The sequence below is a fragment of the Danio rerio genome, chromosome 18, assembly GCF_052040795.2.
Source record: "Danio rerio strain M-AB ecotype USA chromosome 18, GRCz13ab, whole genome shotgun sequence".
NCBI lineage: Eukaryota > Metazoa > Chordata > Actinopteri > Cypriniformes > Danionidae > Danio > Danio rerio.
The window spans coordinates 40364058-40386352 of NC_141038.1; the positions used below are offsets into that span (position 1 = coordinate 40364058).

The following is a 22295-nucleotide window of genomic DNA, read 5'->3' on the forward strand; positions in this document are numbered from 1 at the left end:
AGCTTTGTATGGTTATTTTTGAACCACTGAAGTCATATGAATTTTTTTTGCAATGATTTTGTTTGCTTTTCTGGACTGCTGTTTAAGGAGGATGTGAGATTTCATCTAAAATGTCTTCACATTTGGGTTTCAAAGAAAAATGAAGGTCTTTGGAACTACATGAGGGTGAGTAATTATTAACAGAATGTTCATGGTGAACTAAATCAGGACATTACCTTCTAAAACATTAAATATACAGCAAGTAATGCTCTGAGGTTTTATATAACTACTGTGAAACAAAATGTCAAAACAGTATGATAAAAATTTGCTTTCTATATTTTTACAGAATTTTTTTTTTAATAGCACTTTTATTTTGTAAAAGTATATTGTACACTTCCAGTGTTGCCAGAATGGGCGTGTGTCTGTAAAAAAATGGCATAGCCTGGTTGACAAAATGTGGGCGGTTTTAAAGCGTAAATTTTATATGCAACTTATTTAACAAAACATAACTGCGTGCTCCTACTCCATTCAGTTTCTAGTGACCAATGCATAGTGCAAACCCCTTGGGCTCACCCGCAACAGGAGGTGAAGGAAAGTTGTATCAAAATCTGACACCCAGGACAAATCTGACTACCCTTCTTGGTTAAACTCACAGCAGTTCATCATTACACTTATCTTTTTTTTCCACAATTGACAGCAAGAACAAACATAGAAGTACTGTCTAATTAACAAGCAGCACCTAATTATAATCAAAAGAATTTAAAACACCAAATGGGACGATTTTTTACCCCATTTTGAAAGTGAAACTCTAGGTAGTGTAATCTACATAGCAATAAGTGCAGTGTGTGTTTTGATGTGATCCGGTTATGTTGTGGTTCTGTGACTGCTGGTTGGTAAAAAAAATTATGACAGTTACAGTAACTCGGTTTATTTATTAATAATATAATTTATTTCATGTAAATAAATTTAAATAAAATAAAGCAATTCCATGCAATGTCAACCTTGCCATGAAAAAAATAGCAAAACCCTTTTTTTTGTGTGTGTGTGTAGGCTTGTATTTTAAAGTACTGCACAAATACTCAAAAAGTATTTGTCAGTGTTTTCAAACTATTATATTTGATTTACTAAAGTCACACAAGTGGCAATTTCACATCTGTCACTTCCATAACGAAAAAGTGTCCCATCCATAACCAAGATTTTCTCTTATAAATGCAAAAACATCAAATCAAATCAATCATGTTTATTCTATAGTGAGTCGACTCTTACCCTTTTAGTTGGCATTAATTTTTTTGGGGTTGTGCAGTTTAATTCACTGAATTTCTACAAAGTATGTTGTGCACTGTAAACTTGCAGACCTTTTTGGTCACATCCATGACGCATGTTTATTTTCCTCATTTAAAATATAAAATATGTTTACGGATTGATATTGTTCTGATCCTGTAACTCTGTGCTTTAGTTGCTTTGAAAAAATATAAACAGATGTTTCAATATACTGTTATACTTTCTCTGTGAATTTATGTTTCAAGTTTTAACTGCAAATGTCACATCAATAACGCTGGAATTGCTTAATATTCTAGTATTTAAGGCAAGATTTGTGTGTGGGGGCAGGTTTTGGACATCTTTTGAGCTGGAAAGTCAGCTATATCTGGCAACACTGATCCAATCAAAATCAAGGATGAGAAATCAAGGATCAGAAATGTTAAATGTACTGCAGATCAACAAACACTTGATTAAATCCAAACCCAAACAAGCCAAGACTATAATTATGTACTACAATTGAATCTCCGATGGCTGAGGGAAAAGGTTACCAAAAAGAAAATGGCATCTTTTGTATTAAGGTGGATTTATCCCAATAACGCAAGACCTTTTTCTTGGCTGCTGCATAGAAAGCGCTATACCGACCAGCGTCTTCCGGTCGAATGTTTAGAACTTCTGTTTACAGCGTTTACAACTGGTAATTTGCACTAAAAAAATGGATATCAATAGCGTTTGAGTGGATTACGTGTGTGTTTTTGTGAAATGTGTGTATTAAAGCCGTTATAATCTGTCATTTGTGGTTCAAGCACGAGAGAAAAACGTTCTCCTAGTTCACATCTCTGCTGTGAGAAATACAGTGGCTGTGTGTTTCCCCGGCCTGTCAGCTGTTAGCTCAGAGGCTCTTCAATATTTCACTGCATCATAGAGCAAACCAGATTACTGCCATTAAACTTAACAGGTATGCAAGTCATGCAGTTTACAAAAATGACCAATAGAAGTCTGTTACTGATACTCAGCTGGCTGATTTGCTGTTCGTTCTAATCGGGAGCTGTTTACCTTTCATTTAATGTGTTGTATTTTCCCTGATTTGTGTTTTTCTGTCAATTCAAAATGTCCCTTTATTTTCATTTTTTCACAGTTATTAATTCAGTGTGTCAGTGGGACAGTACAGGTGACTTTAGTGATGACGAGGCTTCATTTAAACAGCTGAAGATGCCGTCTGACAATGAGAAGAAAATGCCTCACTGCCCTCACAGCAGTTGTTTTCCCTCCATTAGACATTTTTTTAAATGACCAGTCCAGGAGGTGGCGCTGATCGACAACAGTATTAGTTCAAAGATGACAAAACGGGTAAATAAATTAAAACTATTGTTACAAAGCTGTCCAAATGTGACTGTTTATCCGCATCAGCTGCCGACCGGAAGTTCTTAGCATTCTCCTTGCGCATACACGCAAAGCATAATGGCTAATTTTGCGTTCCAAAAAAAACAGTCTATAGAAAAATCACAATTTTATGAAGTCATTTCAGAGATTGAGAACGTGCAGAGCTGTGACTTTGCAGAAAATGTCCTTTTAATATACTAATAATTGTGCTAGTACTGAGTTATAGCAATTATAGTGATTATTATACACCTTCACAAGACAATAATCGTTTTCAAAGTGTTGCAAGCAACTTCCTCTTGACATCTCTACATTTATTTGCAATAATAGCTAATAATAATGACTGCTTATTCTGCTACTAATTGCTGTAAGAGTTTGTGCATGTCCTCCTCCTCCCTGTGGCCTGTGTTGAACTGCTTTTGAGAGTCATTGTAAAAGGTGTTGTTTTGCTGGTGGTCTGAAAAAAGCGCTCTATAAATAGCAGACAGGCCGTTTAGCAATGAGGGCTCAAATAAAGGGGCCAGAGGACATGCTACAGTGAAGAAAAATACAGCAAGTTTCTCTAATGAAGAGAATGAAATGTGGCTGGAGTGCATGAGAGTTGCTGGATGAATGAGCTCTTTGTGAGTGCAGTGTGAGTGGTGGGGGTGAAGGGGACGGCCGTGTGTGAGACCGAAACCTCACAGGCCGCCTTTTTACATCTTTTACATGAGAGCTTATGAGGATGGATTAATGTGCTGGACTGCCACTGGAGGGCGCAATTTTCTGAAAAAGCACTAAAATTCATTCATTTTCTCACCCTCGCATATTTCCTTTTTTTGTGATTATTATTATTTACATGACAAAACACCACAAACACATATGACAGGTAGTATGAAGGACTAAAAAATAATGAGAGGCTAAAATTAACAAAAATGCTGATCTAGGAAGAAAGAAAAAAATGGGTTAATAAAAAAACAACAGTAATATGTGTGATTTATGGTGTTGCCAGGGGGGGGATTTAGTGATTTGTGGGCCCTAAGCAATTCCTACAGTAATATGCACCCATTGGATTTGTATTTATTTATTTAGCTGCCTTTTTCTTACACCACTCCGTCTTTTTTCTCCATTTTAATGCAATTATAAAATTTTTTAAGATTTATTTGCTTAAATTGAATTCCTAGCTAAAATTATTGAATAGACTTTTGGATTTGATTTTTATAACTAAATCTTCACCTGATTTGACTGCTGGACTGATCCATGATTGGAAGTGGGGGGACACATTTGCAGAGATGTGATAATCAGGGTGAATCTGTATTTGTTAGACACTCACAGAATAAAATATGTCACAAAATGCTATTTCATATAGTTTATAAAAACATCTAGGTATTTATTGGGGGCCGTCAAATTTCCTGGGGCCCTTAAGGCTGGTTTATACTTCTATCTCGAGTGAACCGGCACATACCTTGCGCGTAGTTGCAAGATGTCCTCGCTGCAGCCCGCAGCTTGATATCGTAGACCAGTGGTCACCAAACTTGTTCCTGGAGGGTCAGTGTCCTGCAGATTTTAGCTCCAACCCTAATCAAACACACCTGAACAAGCTAATCAAGGTCTTACTAGGTACACTTGAAACATCCAGGCAAGTGTGTTGAAGCAAGTTGGAGCTAAACCCTGCAGGGACATCAGCCCTCCAGGACCAAGATTGGTGACCCCTGTCATAGACGATCGTCAACTATGTAACGGACCTTGTACCGCCCTAAGTTTACGCTCATGCTACCATGATGGTTGGGTTTAGGGTAGGGGGAGGTGTAGGCGATCGTCAACCACGTAGCAGACCTGGTTAACTACGTCATCAAGCTGGGGGCTGCAGCGAGGACTGTCTCCATAGCTGTGCATTTATACTTCTGCATGCTGTTTGTGTTGCTCTGCATTAGCACTTCAGAAACGCTAGCTGGCAGTAGGTTTTTAAGTTCCTCTATGTCCAGTTTCTTTACTGGTGTTTGGACGTCAAACTTGCTCATTCAAAGGCGGGAACCGATGGACGTGCTTTAATCATAAGATAAACAAAATAAAAGTTTTCATCTGGAGCTCCTTTTCACTATACTCGACACTTGTAAACACTCATTCCATCGGCTCTCAGCACCGCCCACACTCGTCACAGCTACCCAAGAAGACCAATCACAGAGCTTGTTCTATGTGTTGTTGCGACGTGTAGTTACATTTTTTAAAGAGTGCAAGTCGACATCAGCCATGGCGAGCCTTAAGTGGCTTACTATTAAATCTGCCCCTGGGTGTTGCATGAAAAGACCATCCTGTCTTTTTTAAAGAGTTACGAATTTTGTTCATTCAGCACAAGTGAAGTTTTTTTCTTTTCTTTTTTTTAAAATTCAAATCTGAGAGATTTCTTGAAAATCTGCACATGCAGAGCTCTTTAAAATGTTCTTAAAGAGGTTAAAAAACCTGTATGAATCTGTCTGAGGAGACATGACTGGCTTAAATCATGAACAGATTTAATTTATTCAAATATAAATGCTAATCAGCAATGTTTGGTTGACGTGGAATGTTTAGTTTCTGTTTGCTGTTCAAAGTTAATATATGTGAATAAAAGCCCAATATAAATCTGTTCATCATTTTAAATGTGATTCTTCAGTAGAATTGGATTAAATCTCTTAATTTTTATAAAGAGTCAAGAGTTTTGGATGAAAAAACTATAAATAAAGGAAAAGAAATATGCCATATCTTTAAGTTCTACAAGTTGAGCAAAGGTAAATATTTGGAACAATAGTCAGTGATTCCTTTGTGTGTGTGTGTGTGTGTGTGTGTGTGTGTGTGTGTATATATATATATATATATATATATATATATATATATATATATATATATATATATATATATATATATATATATATATTTATTTATTTTTTTTCCTTCTTTTTTTTTGCTTCTTGTTTTTCTGTCCATTACAAGTCATATAAATGTATCTTTTTAGTCAAGTAAAAGTGAGGGAAAAGTCAAGGAATTTGACATTTGGTTTAGAGTGGGGAAAAAACAAATATGACAAGAAGAAATCATCATGGTAACCAATGACAACATTTTCATTTTGTGGTGAACCAAGGCAGCATTTACACTGCAGATCTTGATGGTCAATTCCGATTTTGTAACTGCATCCGATATGTTTGACAACCCGCTTACATAATCTCTTAAAAGTGGCTTGTGTTGTCTGCATTTACACTGCACCAGCAAAGACACAATGAACAGGGTAAAAACAGTGGGTGCCGACTGACGGTTGTGATAATAAAATGATCCATTACTGTAATGAATCGGTTTGAAGGTTGTTGGGTTTTTTTTTTATGCATGCATGCATGTACACTACTGATCAAAAATTTGGGGTCAGTTTTTTTTTCTTCTAATAATTAATTTTATTTAATAATTTACATAAAATTATTCTGTTCATCAAGGCAGCATTTATTAAATGTAAAAAAATATTAAATACGTATTTATTAAATAATTAAATATTTATTTATTACATATTGTATGTAGTTTCAAATTAAATCATTACTCCAGTCATTATGGCTCTTATTACTATTACGATTAATAATAATAATAATAATAATAATTAATATTAGAGTAATTTCTGAAGGGTCATGTGACTCGGAAGACTGGACTAATGAAACTGAAAATTCATCTTTAAAATCACAGGGATAAATGATTAAATTAAATGATCAACTACTTTTAAACAGTGATTTTATAGTGCAATATCATTTGACAATTTAACAATGTGTACTGTATTTTGGATGCAGCCTTGGTGAGCAGGAGAAATTTATTTTAAAACATTTAAAAATCCTACTGACCCCAAATGTTTCACCGGTAGTGTATAACCTTAAGCCCTATGCAATTTCTCTGTCTCGACACTGCTGCTAAGCATATTCATGGGCAAGTTAATTTGTTTGTTTATGACAAAGTTCTCATTTGATTTGGTACTTTTAATGTAGGCTTTTCAGCAGAAATGTGACTATCCCCCAAATCTCAACTCAACTTGACTGTTTTCCCCAGCTTTTCCAGCAGAGGTCACCGATGAAAGTGCTTCAAGCAAAACTACATACATACTTTGTTATACACTGCCCTTATGTGCTTTTGAACAGCCAACTACAATCATGTGCAAATGCAAAAGTGAGCTTTTCTTGAATAACCAGTGTTCTGCGTGCAGCTGAATGTGTCTTACCTGTTCAAGAAAGGGTCAGAGCTGTTGGTGGTCATGTTACGGGCGTCTTGGCCCATACCAGGTGAAGACACAGGGTTTTGGGTGCCGCCATCCTGCTCCATGCTGGTTGGCAGCTGGTTTCTGAGGGCGAGCTCCTGCACACACACACAAAACAAAAGAAACATGCCTCAAACCGTCATGAAGCAAGCAGACAGGGTTTGCAGGAACCGAACGGAAGCTTAGCGGAAGTCTGAATAGCTAATTTTTGTTGGAATTACTCCAAGTACAGATGAGAGCAGATACATTTTTCTACTGAAGAAAAAGGACAGAACAAACTATACTGGTTTTACTATGAAACCCCGCATACGTGCACAATGAACTATCAATGAGTTATGGGAAGTAAAGGACAAAAAAAAAAACTTAACCTACAAGTTTTACTTAGTTTCATGTGTGTGAGAAATAAAAGGCTTTTCCCATCCAACAAGTTCCTAGGAGTTACAAATCTGGTTATGATTTATCAATGGATTGTGTAAGACTGCTTACTTCAGGCCTCAGCTCAAATGAGTGGTTTAAAGAGACTCACGCGAAGGTGTGGGTTTATTGCACATCATTTAGTACAGAAGGGTCAGAGCTTTGATTTTATTACAGACTTCCTATGACTAATTGAAACTTAAATACTGTCACAATTTCTGCTGATTAAAGGGTGACTCAAGCACTGCTTATCAACACGCCATCCACACTGACCCTTTGACTGTTTGAGGGCACTTTACTCATCATAGCTGCTAATTATTCATCACATTATGTAAAAAAAACTCATTTAAATTAACTGACATGATTTTTTTGTATTCGTTTTAAAAATGTATGTATAATTGAGAGTAGTTTAATTTTATTCAGTATTAACATATTTTATTTGAATTTTTTTGCACAGCCATCTTAACTTTTATCATTTATTAGTGAATATTAAACATCTGTACTTAAAATGAAAATGAATTATTTAATAGCATCCAGAATATAGCTGTTAAAATAGTTGAGAAATTTATAGATATGCGTTTGAGTTTATTGTTAAGATTTGAATTATTGTGTAAAAGGTCTGATAACATTTCCATATGTCAAATAACAATATTGCCATTGAGATTTTTATTATTCATTATATACAGTGCTCAGCATAATAGAGTGTAGCCCATTTTATAAATGAATATTTGTATCTGTTTCTCAGTAAATATAGGCAATGTATTCTGGTGCATTTAAACAAAACAGATATATTTATTTAAATAATATCTTAGTCACCAAACTTATTTAGAAATTGAGAGATAATACGATTAAAATCAAAGCAAAATATTGCAAAAAAAAAAAAAAAAATCAATACAGTTTTCTCTTTTTTTTTGTTGCTCTTGATTTATTTTCTTTTTTAAATTCGTATTTATTATTTTTCCACAACATAAATTTGGGTGTGCTCATTTTTGGACCATTATCGTAAATTATTTTGTTAGATGAGCTCCAGAATTGGCCTCAGTACTGACTAATCTAATGTTTATGCACAAATATAACATTGTATAGCTTCCTATTAAAAATAAACAAATTTCAAAGAGAGATTTGTGAGAGGTGTGCTCATATTTGCTGAGCACTGTATTTCAGAGGGAAGAATTACACTTAACTGTGGTCATGCCATTTTATTGATTTTTTTTCTCAAAAATGGTATGACAGCAGCTTGTAATTGTTCATCTGAATGTCTCTTTCCTCTGATGGGAACATTGTATATAATTCAGGGGGGCTGATAATTCTGACTTCAACTGTATATATATATATATATATATATATATATATATATATATATATATATATATATATATATATATATATATATATATATATATATATATATATACATACATACACACACACACACACACACACACACACACACACACACACACACACACACACGCATATATATATACATATATCTATATATATATATATATATATATATATATATATATATATATATATATATATATATATATATATATATATATAGTAAATAATATTTTATATTATACACACACACACACACACACACACACACACACACACACACACACACACACACACACACACACACACACACACACACACACACACACACACACACACACACACACACACACACACACACACACACAAACAGAAATGGACAAAATTGTTGGTACATTTCAATTTTGTCCAGTCCACTTTCATAAGCTTGCCTTTTTTAACACTTCTGTTTACCCAAAATTCAAAATCAATATCTGATTTGTATTCATTTATTTTCAGTAATTTTTGATTAATAAAGACATAATTTTATTGACCACTATACTTTTTCTTTCTTTAATGGATGATGATGATCATAGTGTATTTTTATTGAATGCCATATCAGCATCCAAGGCTATTTTCATTTTTCTTTAACCTTTTGTCCACTATGTATGAAAATACCCTATATAAACAAATAAGAAAAATCCAGAAAATTGTCAAAACAACAAATATTTAATCGACAATTCATGGTTATTTAACCAAACACTTTCGTCTCTTTGCAATATTAGTTTGGGTATTATGCAACAATTATTACAACCAAAACATGGAATCATTTTTAGTTATTCTTTGCAGTTGTAATTTTATGTTCTAAATGCTCTAAAAACACTCTAAATACGTTTTTACACACAGATTTCAACATCTACTAATCAGTCAACCTTTAGCCAATTAAAACTATACATAAAATATAATGTTATTTAACATATAACATAAAAATCAATACAATAATAGAACTAAATCCTGCCCTACAGTTATCTTTAAAAAAAAGTGTCATGATATTGAAGTAAAACCGGTTGTGGAAGCAATTTTACATTGACTTTAATTGTCTGTGATTCATTACATAACACTGCTACAACATCAATTCATATGTATACATGTTGTGCTGCTCAGTGTTTAAATTGAGCTGTTTGTAGCCGCAGTCTGTCAGATCTCTGTTTATTTCGTTTTCCAGCAGGGGGGTCTACATGACTGACTCAACGCTGTGTTTACATTCCAAAGCAGGGGCAGCTAAAAAAGCTCCTCCTCTCCTCTGTATCATTTACTCTCTCAATACAATATCCATACAGCAAGGCTCTTATTTACTGATTTAAAGAAACTAAGTGTGACGGTTTCTTCATATGTTTGTCAGCTGCTTGACTAAGCAGCAAAGGGGACCAGAATTAATGCCAATATACTAATATGTCTGTCTTAGCAACCTTTATAATTACACCATTAGTGCACTGCATATGAAAATACCGAACATAAAGGGTGAGTACATGCGCTACATCCATCTTGCATGTCAAGACAGAAGCTACGTCTATATGACATCATTGTAGCCAAAAACGTAATCACTTTCCCTCTGTATGTTTACAAGACAGTGTTTTCAAAACGATCTACATTTACACATCCATTAAAATGACTAAAAATGTTGTATTAGGTGTGCCAGGTCAGTATTTGGTGGTGTTACGTATTGTGAAACAAGTGATGACTTTAAGTCGGTGGATGCATGTAGGACTTTGCTGTGTGTGTATGATGTAATCGCCGCCATTAGTTGAAATGTAAAGTAAATCTACACTTTGCTGTGGATTGAGCAATAACACATGCACATATTTCGCCATTGTTTTGTACTGTATGTTTGTTTGTTTTGCTCTTGTCTTTAATCAACACCTCCCTTAAGATGTATGATGCACTCATGTGACATCGTTTTCAAAGACTCTTGGTTTTGGGTGTTTTCATGAACATTTCACAAACTTCTACTTTAAAAGTGAGTTTCAGCAGTGGTGGAAAGAGCACTGAAAAATCTTACTCAAGTAAAAGTACCAACACTTGTTCAAAAATGTAGTACAAGTAGAGTAAAATTATCTGTTGTAAATATTACCCAAGTAGTTAATACGAGTAAAAGCCCTTTTAAAAGTACTCAAGTGTAGTGAGTATTACCATGTAAACGGCTCATGTGTTTACATGCAATTTGAGCACTGATGTGTAAACGTAATATTCTGTAGTGCATTAGTAATTGTTTAAGGGCATTTGGTGGTTTCAGTTCTCATACAATAAACATCCATCTTCTCATCAATGATATGCAGTCTATAAAGTCTCTAGATCATTGCATGTAAAGATTTTAGACATCTTGCACTTTTGGTGCTTCCAAACAATTTGTTGCATATATGAAGCACCAATGTCTTACGGTTGTTTAGTGTGATGCAGTTTACTTTCAATGTGCGATTTGACTGGACACGAATCACAGAACTGATTAATCTACTTTAGCCAATCCTCTGTGAGAAGAAAATGAGGTAGAGATTGCAGGTTAAGGGAAAAAAAAGGAGTAGAAGTACCAATATAGCCCTAAAAATGTACTCAAGGCAAAGTAAAAGTACACTTTTTTTTTCAAACAACTTAATAAATTACAATTTCTAATAAAATGACTTAATTACAGTAATTTGAGTATTTGTAATTTACTTTACACCACTGAGTTTCAGTCACAGTCTTGCTTTTCACTAAAAACATTGTGTAAACAGCCCCTGAATGTTCTGACTGGTGTGTGTCTGACCTGAGGTCTCTGGCGAAGGAGCTCTTGTTTGATCCTCAGTCTCTCCTTCTCTATGTGGATCTGCTGCAGTCGGATGGGGTTGTTTCCACTCATCACTCCACTCTGTGGGCTGGAGGGCAACTGGGAGCCTTGCTTTACTGGGGCACTCTGGGAAATTCGCTGCTGGTTCATTGCTGAGGACATGAAATTAATTGTGTTTATTAATTATTGGCACAAAAAGTACATTGAGGTATATCAGACTTGTTTACATTACACTAATTATCTCACAAACGTATATGGCACAGGTGTCAAACTCAGTTCCTGGAGAGCCGCAGCTCTGCACAGTTTCGTTCCAACCCTAATTAAACACACCTGATCAAACCTATTTATTCCATCAGGCTTGTTTTAAACCTACAGGTAAGTGTATTTCAGCAGGGTTGGAACTAAACTCCAGGAATTGAGTTTGACACCACTGGTATGTAGAAATGTGCTCATCTACAGCAGTCAACATGTTAAGTCGGGATAATAGTTGAGCAGGAGCTACAGCTCAGAATACACACGACTTGTGGAGTCACTACAGAGATTATTGTTTTTAAGGCTTGTGACTTTGTAAGCATATTAAGAGAGTAAAGAGTTTCAGGCACAAACGTTTGTACTGTAACTTTAATAAAGATTGATTTGATTTAATATTTAGAAAATGAAGGCTAGGCAGTGCTATTTTTACATTTTACTATTCAATTTCTGCACCTGAAAACTGTTAAAAATAAAAAATTGCAAATAAAACACGAACATTATTTCACTTGCTAATTGATTTATACTGGTTGACTAATTTATTTTATTTTTTTTATTATATTTTATGCATAATTGACGCTCCTGTAAAATCATCCCAATCAATTTAAATGAATAAAATGTTTCCAAATAGGGAAATTTAAGACATCTGGTGAAATTGTGTTCATACCGCAAAATAAAAAAGAAAAGCACAGAAAAGCTAAATACCGCAAATATGTAGTTAATTCACATGGCTGTAAAATAAAATAAAACATTCATTGGAGGGGCTTTATAATTATTAGATAAAAGAATAGTAAAGTAAAAGAACAATCAAATATTTATTTACAAAAAAATGGAAAATAGGTATGCTGATATGTTTTTAGAAAATTTTGACTGCATGTTTTTAAGGTATTAAATGATCAGGCACCGTCTTAATCCTGACTTATACTTTCGACTTGAGCCACATGGCGGACATCCGCTGACTGAGCGTGCACCTCACGAAATGGAAATTGTATACTTGGCTTTTATACTTGATGCGTTTGCCGTTGTGATAATCTTTACAATGTCAGGGGGTGGCCAAAAGAAACCTATCGTAAAATTAGACAGATAACCATAGAAGTAGGAAGTTTCCGGAACTACATCATATCAATAATATCATTCAAGATTTTCAAACAGTTCTACCAATTAAAGCTTATTAAAATATTAAAGACAACAGAACATGGGTTGCTCAACATATATATATTTTTATAGGAAGAATAAACCATTATCACCAATAGAGTAAAAAAAAAAAACAGAGCATCAGTATGTTAAAAACCATTAAATATTCTTTATCAGTTTTCAAATAAATTATTTTTTCCTTAATTATTGTTTTGTACCTATAAGATTATTTTATTCAAAATGAATGATGAAAAAACACATTCCTGTAATTAAATAATCTGTTTTGCCTTTAACAGACTTCAGGTTTTTCCAAACTTTTACAAAATTGGTCCTCATTTCCCACTGCTGTTGCAATTTCTAGCCAAGAATTATTGGCCATCTGATTATCCTTATGATCACGCATGGATGGATCATGAAGGTGTCTGTACAGTAGTGAATGTTTCAGACAAAATCTCTTCAAAATGATTCATTATTCAACTCAAATAAAACACTATGCTGCACAAACTGTTCTGCCTTTGTGCAATCATGTCGCACGCACCAAAAGCAAACCACCAAATGTGACATCGATGACGTCACATTCGCTGCGCACACTAAAGCGAACTAGTGGACGAGTCGAGTATAAACCAGTTTTATTTTCGTAACATTAATGCTGTTAAAATTACTGGCAGATGTTTAAGGTCTTCAAAGCAGAAAATGTCCCCAGAAGTCCCCAGATCAAACTAAAGAAAAAAGGAGACCGAGCTTTTTCTGCAGTTTTGTGTTTATCGTCAGCATTTTTCTAGATGTTTTTACGCATTTAAGCCCAAGCAATTTTCACTGGCAACGAGCAGAAGAGTATGCAAAATCACACTTTGATGTTAGATCGCACTTCGTGACAAAAAGAAATACCCCAGTGCACAGGGTGGCGCTACACAACTTTAAGCTTCAGACACCTGCTTGTAACACAGAAGAAGAGAGAAAGTTTACACACTTGTTGTTAAAGCCTGTTTCTCAATTCCAAGAACGGACTTGTGTTCTTGTGAAGACCGGTCTTGCCAAGTGACTTAAGAAGAACGAACTCGGGAGACCGCGAGAACAGGGAACACGTCGTGTGAGAAATGAGATGCTGCGTTCTTCCTGGTCACATAACCCTCATGCATTCATAACTGAAAATGATTTAAACATAACAGCATTCATACAACGATTTATTGTGTTTCCCCTTTTCACAATATATACTATGCATAAAGACTTTACAAATATATGTTGCACAATATAAATGAAACTGATTTTAATATGAGTTTCAGCAAATTTACACCCATCATTTAGGGAAACTCCTGAGATAAATAAGTTTTATCTCTGAACTTTTATAGTAAATCTATATAAAATGCTGTGCTTCCCACCTCCAGTTGCAATGACTTCTGGGACTTCTAGAGCGAGTGCTGCGCTAAAATCTCCATCGATGCGTCATCGATATCAAGAACACATTTGGGAACTTTCTCATGTCCTCTGTACTTGCGTTCTTGAGTTTTGGAACTGAACTTTTGCAGTTGATAATAATGTTACACGAGGACGCAAAATCGCTGATGAACGCATACTGAGAAACAGCCAAAGTTACTGGCGATTGGAACAAGCATGGATGGCATGCTATACGTTCATATTGCCTCGGCATCTTCTTTAATGTGCGCCAGCATTGACAGTTTTGTGCTTGAGCGCCTCCAAGTGTTGTGTACTGTAATTTTAACTGCTCCGTGAACATGAACAACCAATCTGATTGAAGGTTTTGATGCGATGATCAGATTGGTACCCTTTATTTAGTCACGAGGCATTAAACGTCGACTAAAAACGTGAGCAAAAAGCATTCCAGTGTGAACAGGCCTTTAGAAAAAGCCTTTTAATTTGTTTCTACGATATGCATTTGATGTTTAGTGCTATGTTGGTTGTACTGTATCCTGTTTTATTTGTTGTTGCTTATCTTTTGATAATTTTTTAGCCCAAGGTGTGTACAGCCCAATGATTAGGAACTGTTTTATTATGCTTTGTAAAGAAAAGTTAAGTCAACATTAAAACTTAAATTGTAGAAAGAAAAGTTAGCTAATAGTTTTATTCAGATCTGTAATATAATCTTTTTTTTTCTTTTTGCCAATTTAACATTAAACAACTTTGTTATATTTATTTGTAACTTCATAAATCACCTGAGATCAGTCTACAATCATTAAGAAGCCTAAAAGATAAGGGATCTCACCCAAAGGGTGTCATAGGCATTGGTATGTATACTACACAGGGTTTAGGAAAGACCTATCAATTCAAATGAATAGAGCAATGTGTTTTGCCGCAGACGCAAACACAGAAACAAATGTTTTGGACCGTAGGAGGTGGGGTGTTACAGTAATTGGACCAATGAAAATCGGTGTTTACTTATGCGCTGGGGCCACCAGTGACAACAAAGCCGCGATGGTGCTGGCGTTGTCATGCGCAAGGGAGCCCCGTCTTCCCTGCTTATCCTCATCACCATTCAATCAGAGAGTGTTTACACTACCTCAGGCCTGAATGAGTCTCCGCTCTCCTCTCACCATGGGAATCAGATCAGAGACTCACCACGCCTCACACACACACCGCAAACACCCTCCCCCACCCTGCCCGAGGCTTGGAAGAGTGTGTGGGAATGTGTGTGAGCACAAGTGGGGGAGTGTGTGTGTGTGTGTGTGTGTGTGTGTGTGTGTGTGTATGTTTGTTTCTCTTTAAAGACTCTTATCTCGCATAGATATGGGTTTGTTGAAGGCAAATGATGGCTCTGGTGGAGCAGTAATGACTGATCTCTGACCAGAAGTGACCAGTTAATGGGGTAATTCACCCAAAAATGAAAATTTGCTCACTGTTTGTTCACCCTCAAGGGGTTCCAAAGCTTTAGGAGATTTCTTAATCTGTTAAAGACTAAAGAAGATTTTGAAGAAAGCTCAAAACTAGTAAATAGTAGGAATAACAAACACTATGGAAGTCAACGTTCACATGTTTTCAGCTTTCTTCAAAAGATCTTCCTTGTTGTTTAACAGAAGAAAGAAACTCAAAGATTTAAAACAAGTAAAGGACGAATAAATGATGACAGAAATTTGGGGAGAACTACCCCTTTAATATTTGCTGATTTTTCATGGCTAGTTTTGTTTCGTCTGCGATTAGAGACACAACATCAACAGTAATAAAAATGGTTCTCAGGTCTGGATTTCCCTGACTAGTCTGTACTTGTCTGCTGTAGAGTTTCTGTGGGCATCTCTCTTGGGAAACTCCATACCACAGCACGAAGATGAAACACAAACAAGTCTTATCCATGGGGTTGAATGACTCAGTGTTGCATAAGCACAGCAGAACTAGAGGGTTGTGCCATGGACTGTTCTCTTCTCTTCTGAACCAACATGTGGAGGTGGAGGAATCGTTCCAGAAGAACACAAAAAAAAAAGAGAGATAAAAGTTCAGATTGACGTAGTTTGCCCGTCTACACAACACTGAGTCATAAGTCTTCATATCAAGCCATCTTCTAAAGGTGCCAGCCAATAGCAGCTCACTTTTCTTTTCAGGAGAGAGCTGGAAGAGTGTAGGGAAATGTTGAGAAATGCAGGACCTTTGAAGTCTTTGTAAATATTGATTTAACAGGTTTGTTGTATAAAAGCCATGCTCAAGTTGCGTTTCTAGTTAAGAGATAAGTGCCAAGGAGAAAAGGAAAGAGTCAATCAGTGTCCAGAAGAAAAGCCTCTCTATATCCTATCATACACAAACCTCAGTGGGTCACACAAAAGCATGCTGAGAGCTGCCGGAAGCCAGCGTGAGGAAATTCAGCTGTGACTAGTGTGTAGTAGGAGACCAGTTGAAAGCAAGATGGCAGCCGTATCACTTACAAGTGGAAACAGCAGGTGGTATATTTATACATCAAAGCTCGGAGACTTAGGCAGTTTTTATTAGTGATTACTGCAGTGAGAAAGGCAAATGTGTTTCTGTTATTTGGGACTCAAGTAACACTAAATTATATTATCTACAAATATTACAGTTAAACAAAGGTTCTTAGACTTTTCTTGCTCTCGGAATATGTAACATTTGATCAGTTTTCTTTAACAACATTTTATTTCACGTCCTAACAGCAGATGCAGTCACACCATCTCAAAATTATTATTATTATAATTTTTTTTTTAAAAGAGAGATCATGTTCTTGTAAAACTTAGTTTCAATGTCTGAATGTCAAGAGGTATCTCAATGACTAACCAAATGCATTTCAAGGTGAAAAGGAGGCAGCACACACTTGGGTGTAGCCAAGTTTGACGGGGCCTGGTAGGGAACATGCTAAAACCCACCTAGAACTAGCCATATATCACTGCACTCCAACTCATCTGAACAAGCTAATCATGGTCTAAGGTGCCATTTACACTAGTGTGTTTTTGTTTTAAAATGCAGTTTGTAATGGTTATGCCTGCTCTCCACTGTACTCCGACATCTTCAAACTGAGAACAAAGAGCCTGTTTTAGTGGATGCAGTTTGAGTTTGGAAATGTGGCTATCCACAATCCCCTTGTGACTGGTCTTCTGAACTATTCTGCATCTTTCCCTGATTTGCCAAGGCCTGGTTATATGAAGATTACAACCAGTAGATGGCAAGTTTGGATGCCGGTAAATTATGCACATATTAATAATAATAATAATAATAATAATAATTCCTTACATTTGTTTAACATTTTTCTGGACACTCAAAGTGATTTATACAATTTTGGAAAGAATCTTCTGCTTCACCACCAGTGTGCAGCATCCACCTAGATCAGGGGTGTCCAAACTCCTGCAGATTTTAGCTACAACTTGCTTCAACACACCTGCAAGGATGTTTCTAGAATGCCTAGTAAGAGCTTGATTAGCTAGCCTAGGTGTGTCTGATTGGGGTTGGAACTAAACTTTGCAGGACACAGACCCTCCAGGACCGAGTGTAGACATCCCTGACCTAGATGATGCCACTGGAGCCATATTGTGCCAGAACGCACACCACACACAAGCTGACTGATGTAGAGGAGACAGAGTGATGAAGCTAATTATGATATGGGGATGGTTAAAAGGGCATGATGAACAGAGGCCAGTGGGCAAATTTGGCCAGGATGCCGGGGTTAAACCCCTACTCTTTTTTTTGAAGGACATCCTGGGATTTTTAATGATTCAGGACCTCGGTTTAACGTCTCATCCGAAAGATGGCGCTCACTAAGCAGTATATAATCCCCATCAATATACTGGGTCGTTAGGACCCACACAGACCACAGGTCTCACTAACGCCACTTTCGGCAGCAACCTAGCTTTCCCATGTGGTCTCCCATATAGGTACTGACCGGGCGCAGCCCTGCTCAGTATCAGTGTGTGACCATGTGAGAATTGCAAAGAGCTAGCTGCCGGCAGAGAGCTACATGCCTAGAGTGTGTGAATAATCACAGATCAATCAGATTTTAGCAAGTTTTATTCAAAAACAAAAACGCACTAGAGGGTTACTAGAAATCTACAGGTAAATGAGTTTTTCAAAATTGGAGTAGATCCGTGGCTGTCCAGGACTGGAATTGGCAATCCCTACCCTAAAACCACAAAACAGCTTAGCAACAACTACCTCAGGAAAAGCTAAATCCATGAATGCACTGAGAGACCTTTGAATGTGTACCAATGATATCACATTTGTCATCCCGATTCCCAATAAGGCAAGCGCCTTGGGAGTCATGAAGTGTTTATGCAATGTGCATGGTTGTGTGTGTGTGTGTCTGCTCTGGAAAAGATGAGTGCTTCACAAGAGCATGACATCACTTGGCACTTGCCAACAAGGTGCCAACTCCTGCACTTGAGTAGTATGATAATCCAAGCCTGCAGCACATGACCGATAACCCAAGGTTCCAGTTGGCCTTTGTGCTCAAAAACTACAAGTCTGCAAGCCTAAGGGCCAGGTGTAGTGTGAAATGCATCATAAAGTCGCTTGTTGAACTCTCAGACCAGACCTCACAGCCTGTTCACCACCTCCACCAGTTTATTCTATGGGCTCTCTTCCTTTTTCTCCCATTTTTCCCTTTCTTTTTCCTCTTCCCTTCCCCCCTCTCTGGCTCTGCCTCCGCCTGCCCCCTTTCCTCCCTCTCTCTCTCTCTCTCTAACATTGGGTCTCTTTGACTGAAAAGGTCTGGAACAGATTAGGAGCAGAGCTGCAGCATCGAGAGGCCTGGCACCGACTCAAGTCCGTCTAGATGTGCAGCTGAGAACAGTTCTGCCTGTGCTGGGCCTCACGCGGGGTGGGAAGGGGGGGTTAGACAGAACGAGAGAATGGCCAGACTTCAGTTCTCTGTTAAAGGAGTACAATCCCATTCTACTCCCAGCTCGAATTACCAAAGTGTCTCCAATGGCAAGCAAAGACCCAGACGAGACAACATGTCAGGTTAGCAACATATTTAATGGCTTCTCTGCAGGTCTACCACTGCAAGAAGAAGCCGATGTTCTCAAAGTTGTGTTGGCAGGATAAAATTTGCCCAAACTTCAACAACAACCTCAAAGAGAGTAGCGAAGGTCATTAAAAAAATGCAGATACAAGCAGTTACATAAAGCTTGCAGGAACACCCAAACGTTTTCAACATGAGGCAAGGAATGAGTTAACCATGTCAACCCCTCTGGTTGTTCTCCCCCTCACATTACGTCTGTAATTCAGGGGCCCACCAGGCTTGTCCGCTGAACACTTATAAATCTTCAAAGGACTTCACCCACAAGAGACGACCCCCCCCCCTCCTCCTCCTCCTTTTTGTCTTTCGTTCTTTCTCTCTCTCCTTCTCCTGCCGTACCCAGCCCTGCATAGACTGTTTACCACTTTAGCCACAAAGATTTTTGCGCAAGGTGTACATTAGCTCACAAAAATCTAAGCAGAGTATTTTGGTCAAAGATTGGGCAAAACAAGCTTGTCCAAACATGAAGGAGATAGTGAGACCTAGTCCCGTAGGATATCTCCATTGGGATAAAGGGAAAACACCTGAAGCGCGAGTAACTCAAAGTGACATAAGCAGAAGCCTTCATCTCTTTGTAAGCCTTACGTGCTCATAGAAAGAGATTAAAGAGAGGAACTGAAAAGGGTAGAAAAAGGACAAACATCCCAGACTGACAACCTTTCGGTGAACCATTTATCTCGACAGCGAAAAAACAGATGATTAGATTAACGTGACTATTCCACTGCTTAGATATGTTTGGTCGTCTCCTATGGATTATGGATTCATATCTGAACAGGGGATTTAGGAAACGGCATAATCAGATGCAGTTTGAGCTAGTTCGCTAGTGTGTGAGTAAAAGGGATCACATAGCAGAGTCCTGAGTGTGGAGCAGTTTTGGCTAACCTCAGTATGAGTCACAGGAAGTAGGAATTGTGTGCCGCAAAAACAAACACTCTCACTCACTTTCTAATGAACACATTGTCATGGAGCAGATACCTACACTCTGTAATCAGCATACTGTAATGATAAAGCAATAAGGAACAGCTCTGTAATTTTACCACCACAATGGAATCAAGTTCAGGGCTTTGAGGACCTGAAATCATGAAGTGATTTGATTTCCGGTCTTCATAGTTAAAGGAAAAACATTTTTTTGAAACAAAAAGAGAAACCAAAAGTAATATTTCGATTTTTAAATTTGGCTAATTGAATTGGCTATGGGCGTTACGGTGGCACAGTGGGTAGCACGATCGCCTCACAGCAAGAAGGTCACTAGTTTGAGCCTCAGCTGGGTCAGTTGGCATTTTTGTGTGGAGTTTGCATGTTCTCCCCGTGCTTGCGTGGGTTTCCTCCAGTTTCCCACACAAGTCCAAAGACATGCGGTATTGGAAATTTGGTAGGCTTAATTGTCCATAGTGTACATGTGTGAATGAGAGTGTATGGGTGTTTCCCAGTGATGGGTTGCAGATGGAAGGGCATCCACTGCGTAAAACATATGCTCGATAAGTTGGCGGCTCATTCCGCCATTGCGACCCCAGATTAATAAAGGGACTAAGCCGAAAAAAAAAATTCATGAATGAAAGAAACGGCTATGCCTATTTTTGCTTAGTGAACTGACAGCACTGCTACTGATATGTTATCGGTCTATATCTTGTGAATGAAACAGATTCGTAAGTTAAGCTCTCCAAACTATTTTATTATACTTTTTTTGTTAAATCTAATACATCACTGTTCATATCGTTTATTTCTTTTATTAAATAGCAGCAACAGCGTCATGGAACGAGTCCAATGTTCGGGCCCAATTTATTATATTTTAATTTAATTATTCTCATTTTTTAAGCTTACCGAAACGCGGGTCAAGTCGTGGGTCCAGCCAAGAGGTGGTTTTGTTCTTGTGATTGATGTAGTAGATTTCTCCTTCTGAGGTAATAGCTTGTTCCCACCCGTCAGGAAGAGGACCTGAGAGAGAACAGTCAGGATACAATTAAAGGGACAGTTCTGTCAAATTCTGTCATCATTTACTCACCCCTTTACTTGTTCCAAACCTGTTTGAGTTTCTTTCTTCTCTTGAACACAAAAGAAGATTTTGTTTTTTTGAAGAAAGCTTAAAAGTTGGAACTATTGACCTCCATAGTATTTGTTTTTTTCCTATGGTTGTCAATGCTTTGCAGCTTTCTTCAAAATATCCTCTTCAGTGTTTAACAGAGTAAAGAAACTCATAAAGTGAGTAAATCTTCATTTTTGGGTGAACTATCCCTTTAATCATCCAGCACCATCTGAAATGATCAATTTAAGATTTGTTTAAGAACAGTTTGTTTTCATCCTGCATTTTCCCCCACATCACACTTCCTTATTCAACTCCATAGCTAGCTAAACTTTCGTTCCTGAACTTTTATTGCTACTAGAAACTAAAAGCACCACAGAGAAAGATAAGTGATGTGTACAGATAAGAATGACGTGCGTTTGAAGCTTTTCGGAGATGGAGATATTGTGCAGGCATAGTAAACTGTATGCATTACACATAAGGAAATGACATGACTTGACAAGTTATAGTATGGAACATTCTGTTTTCGGTTTGACTGACAGTAAAGCAGTAAAATAGATCTTCATGATTGCCAATCAATAGCCGGGTTTCCTATCTAATGTAAAGCAAATCTTTTCAAAGTTTGGAAAAAAGGAAAAAAAAAAATCAGTAAAATAAGTGCATTGCCATTACGTTGTTTGACCGGCTGACTGTTTTGGTTACCAATAGTAGACAATGCAAGCATAAAGAGTTGTTCAGACTAGGGCTGTGCGATTTGGGGAAAATATCTAATTGCGATTTCGATTTGATTTGCGATTTAATTTTGTAGAGTTTGTAGCTTCGGCTCAATAATCTGCATTGTAGATTCTTACTGCTAAAATGCAGTGAGTTTTAGTAATAAAGGAGCTGAAAGACATTAACCAAGTTGGAGACTTTTGTTCAAATTTGTTTAAAATATTCAGAAATTAAACACTTATTTTTCTTTAGAGCACACAGTAGTGAGTTATGGCATTAGTTATCTCCTGGTGCCTTCATGATGTTT

At 37.0% G+C, this 22295-nt stretch overlaps 1 protein-coding gene across 3 annotated transcripts in view; it reads right to left on the reverse strand.

Annotated features, from left to right (window-relative positions):
* The window catches only part of yap1 (Yes1 associated transcriptional regulator), a 376699-nt gene that overhangs the window by 4720 nt on the left and 349684 nt on the right, over positions 1–22295 (reverse strand). For 2 of the 3 annotated variants that reach the window (XM_087292197.1, XM_087292196.1), the window contains 2 exons: positions 11391–11563; positions 6818–6951 (listed from right to left, as the gene is read on the reverse strand). In XM_087292197.1, the coding sequence (XP_087148323.1) occupies positions 6818–6951; positions 11391–11563 (307 nt within the window). 3 annotated transcript variants of the gene reach the window in all.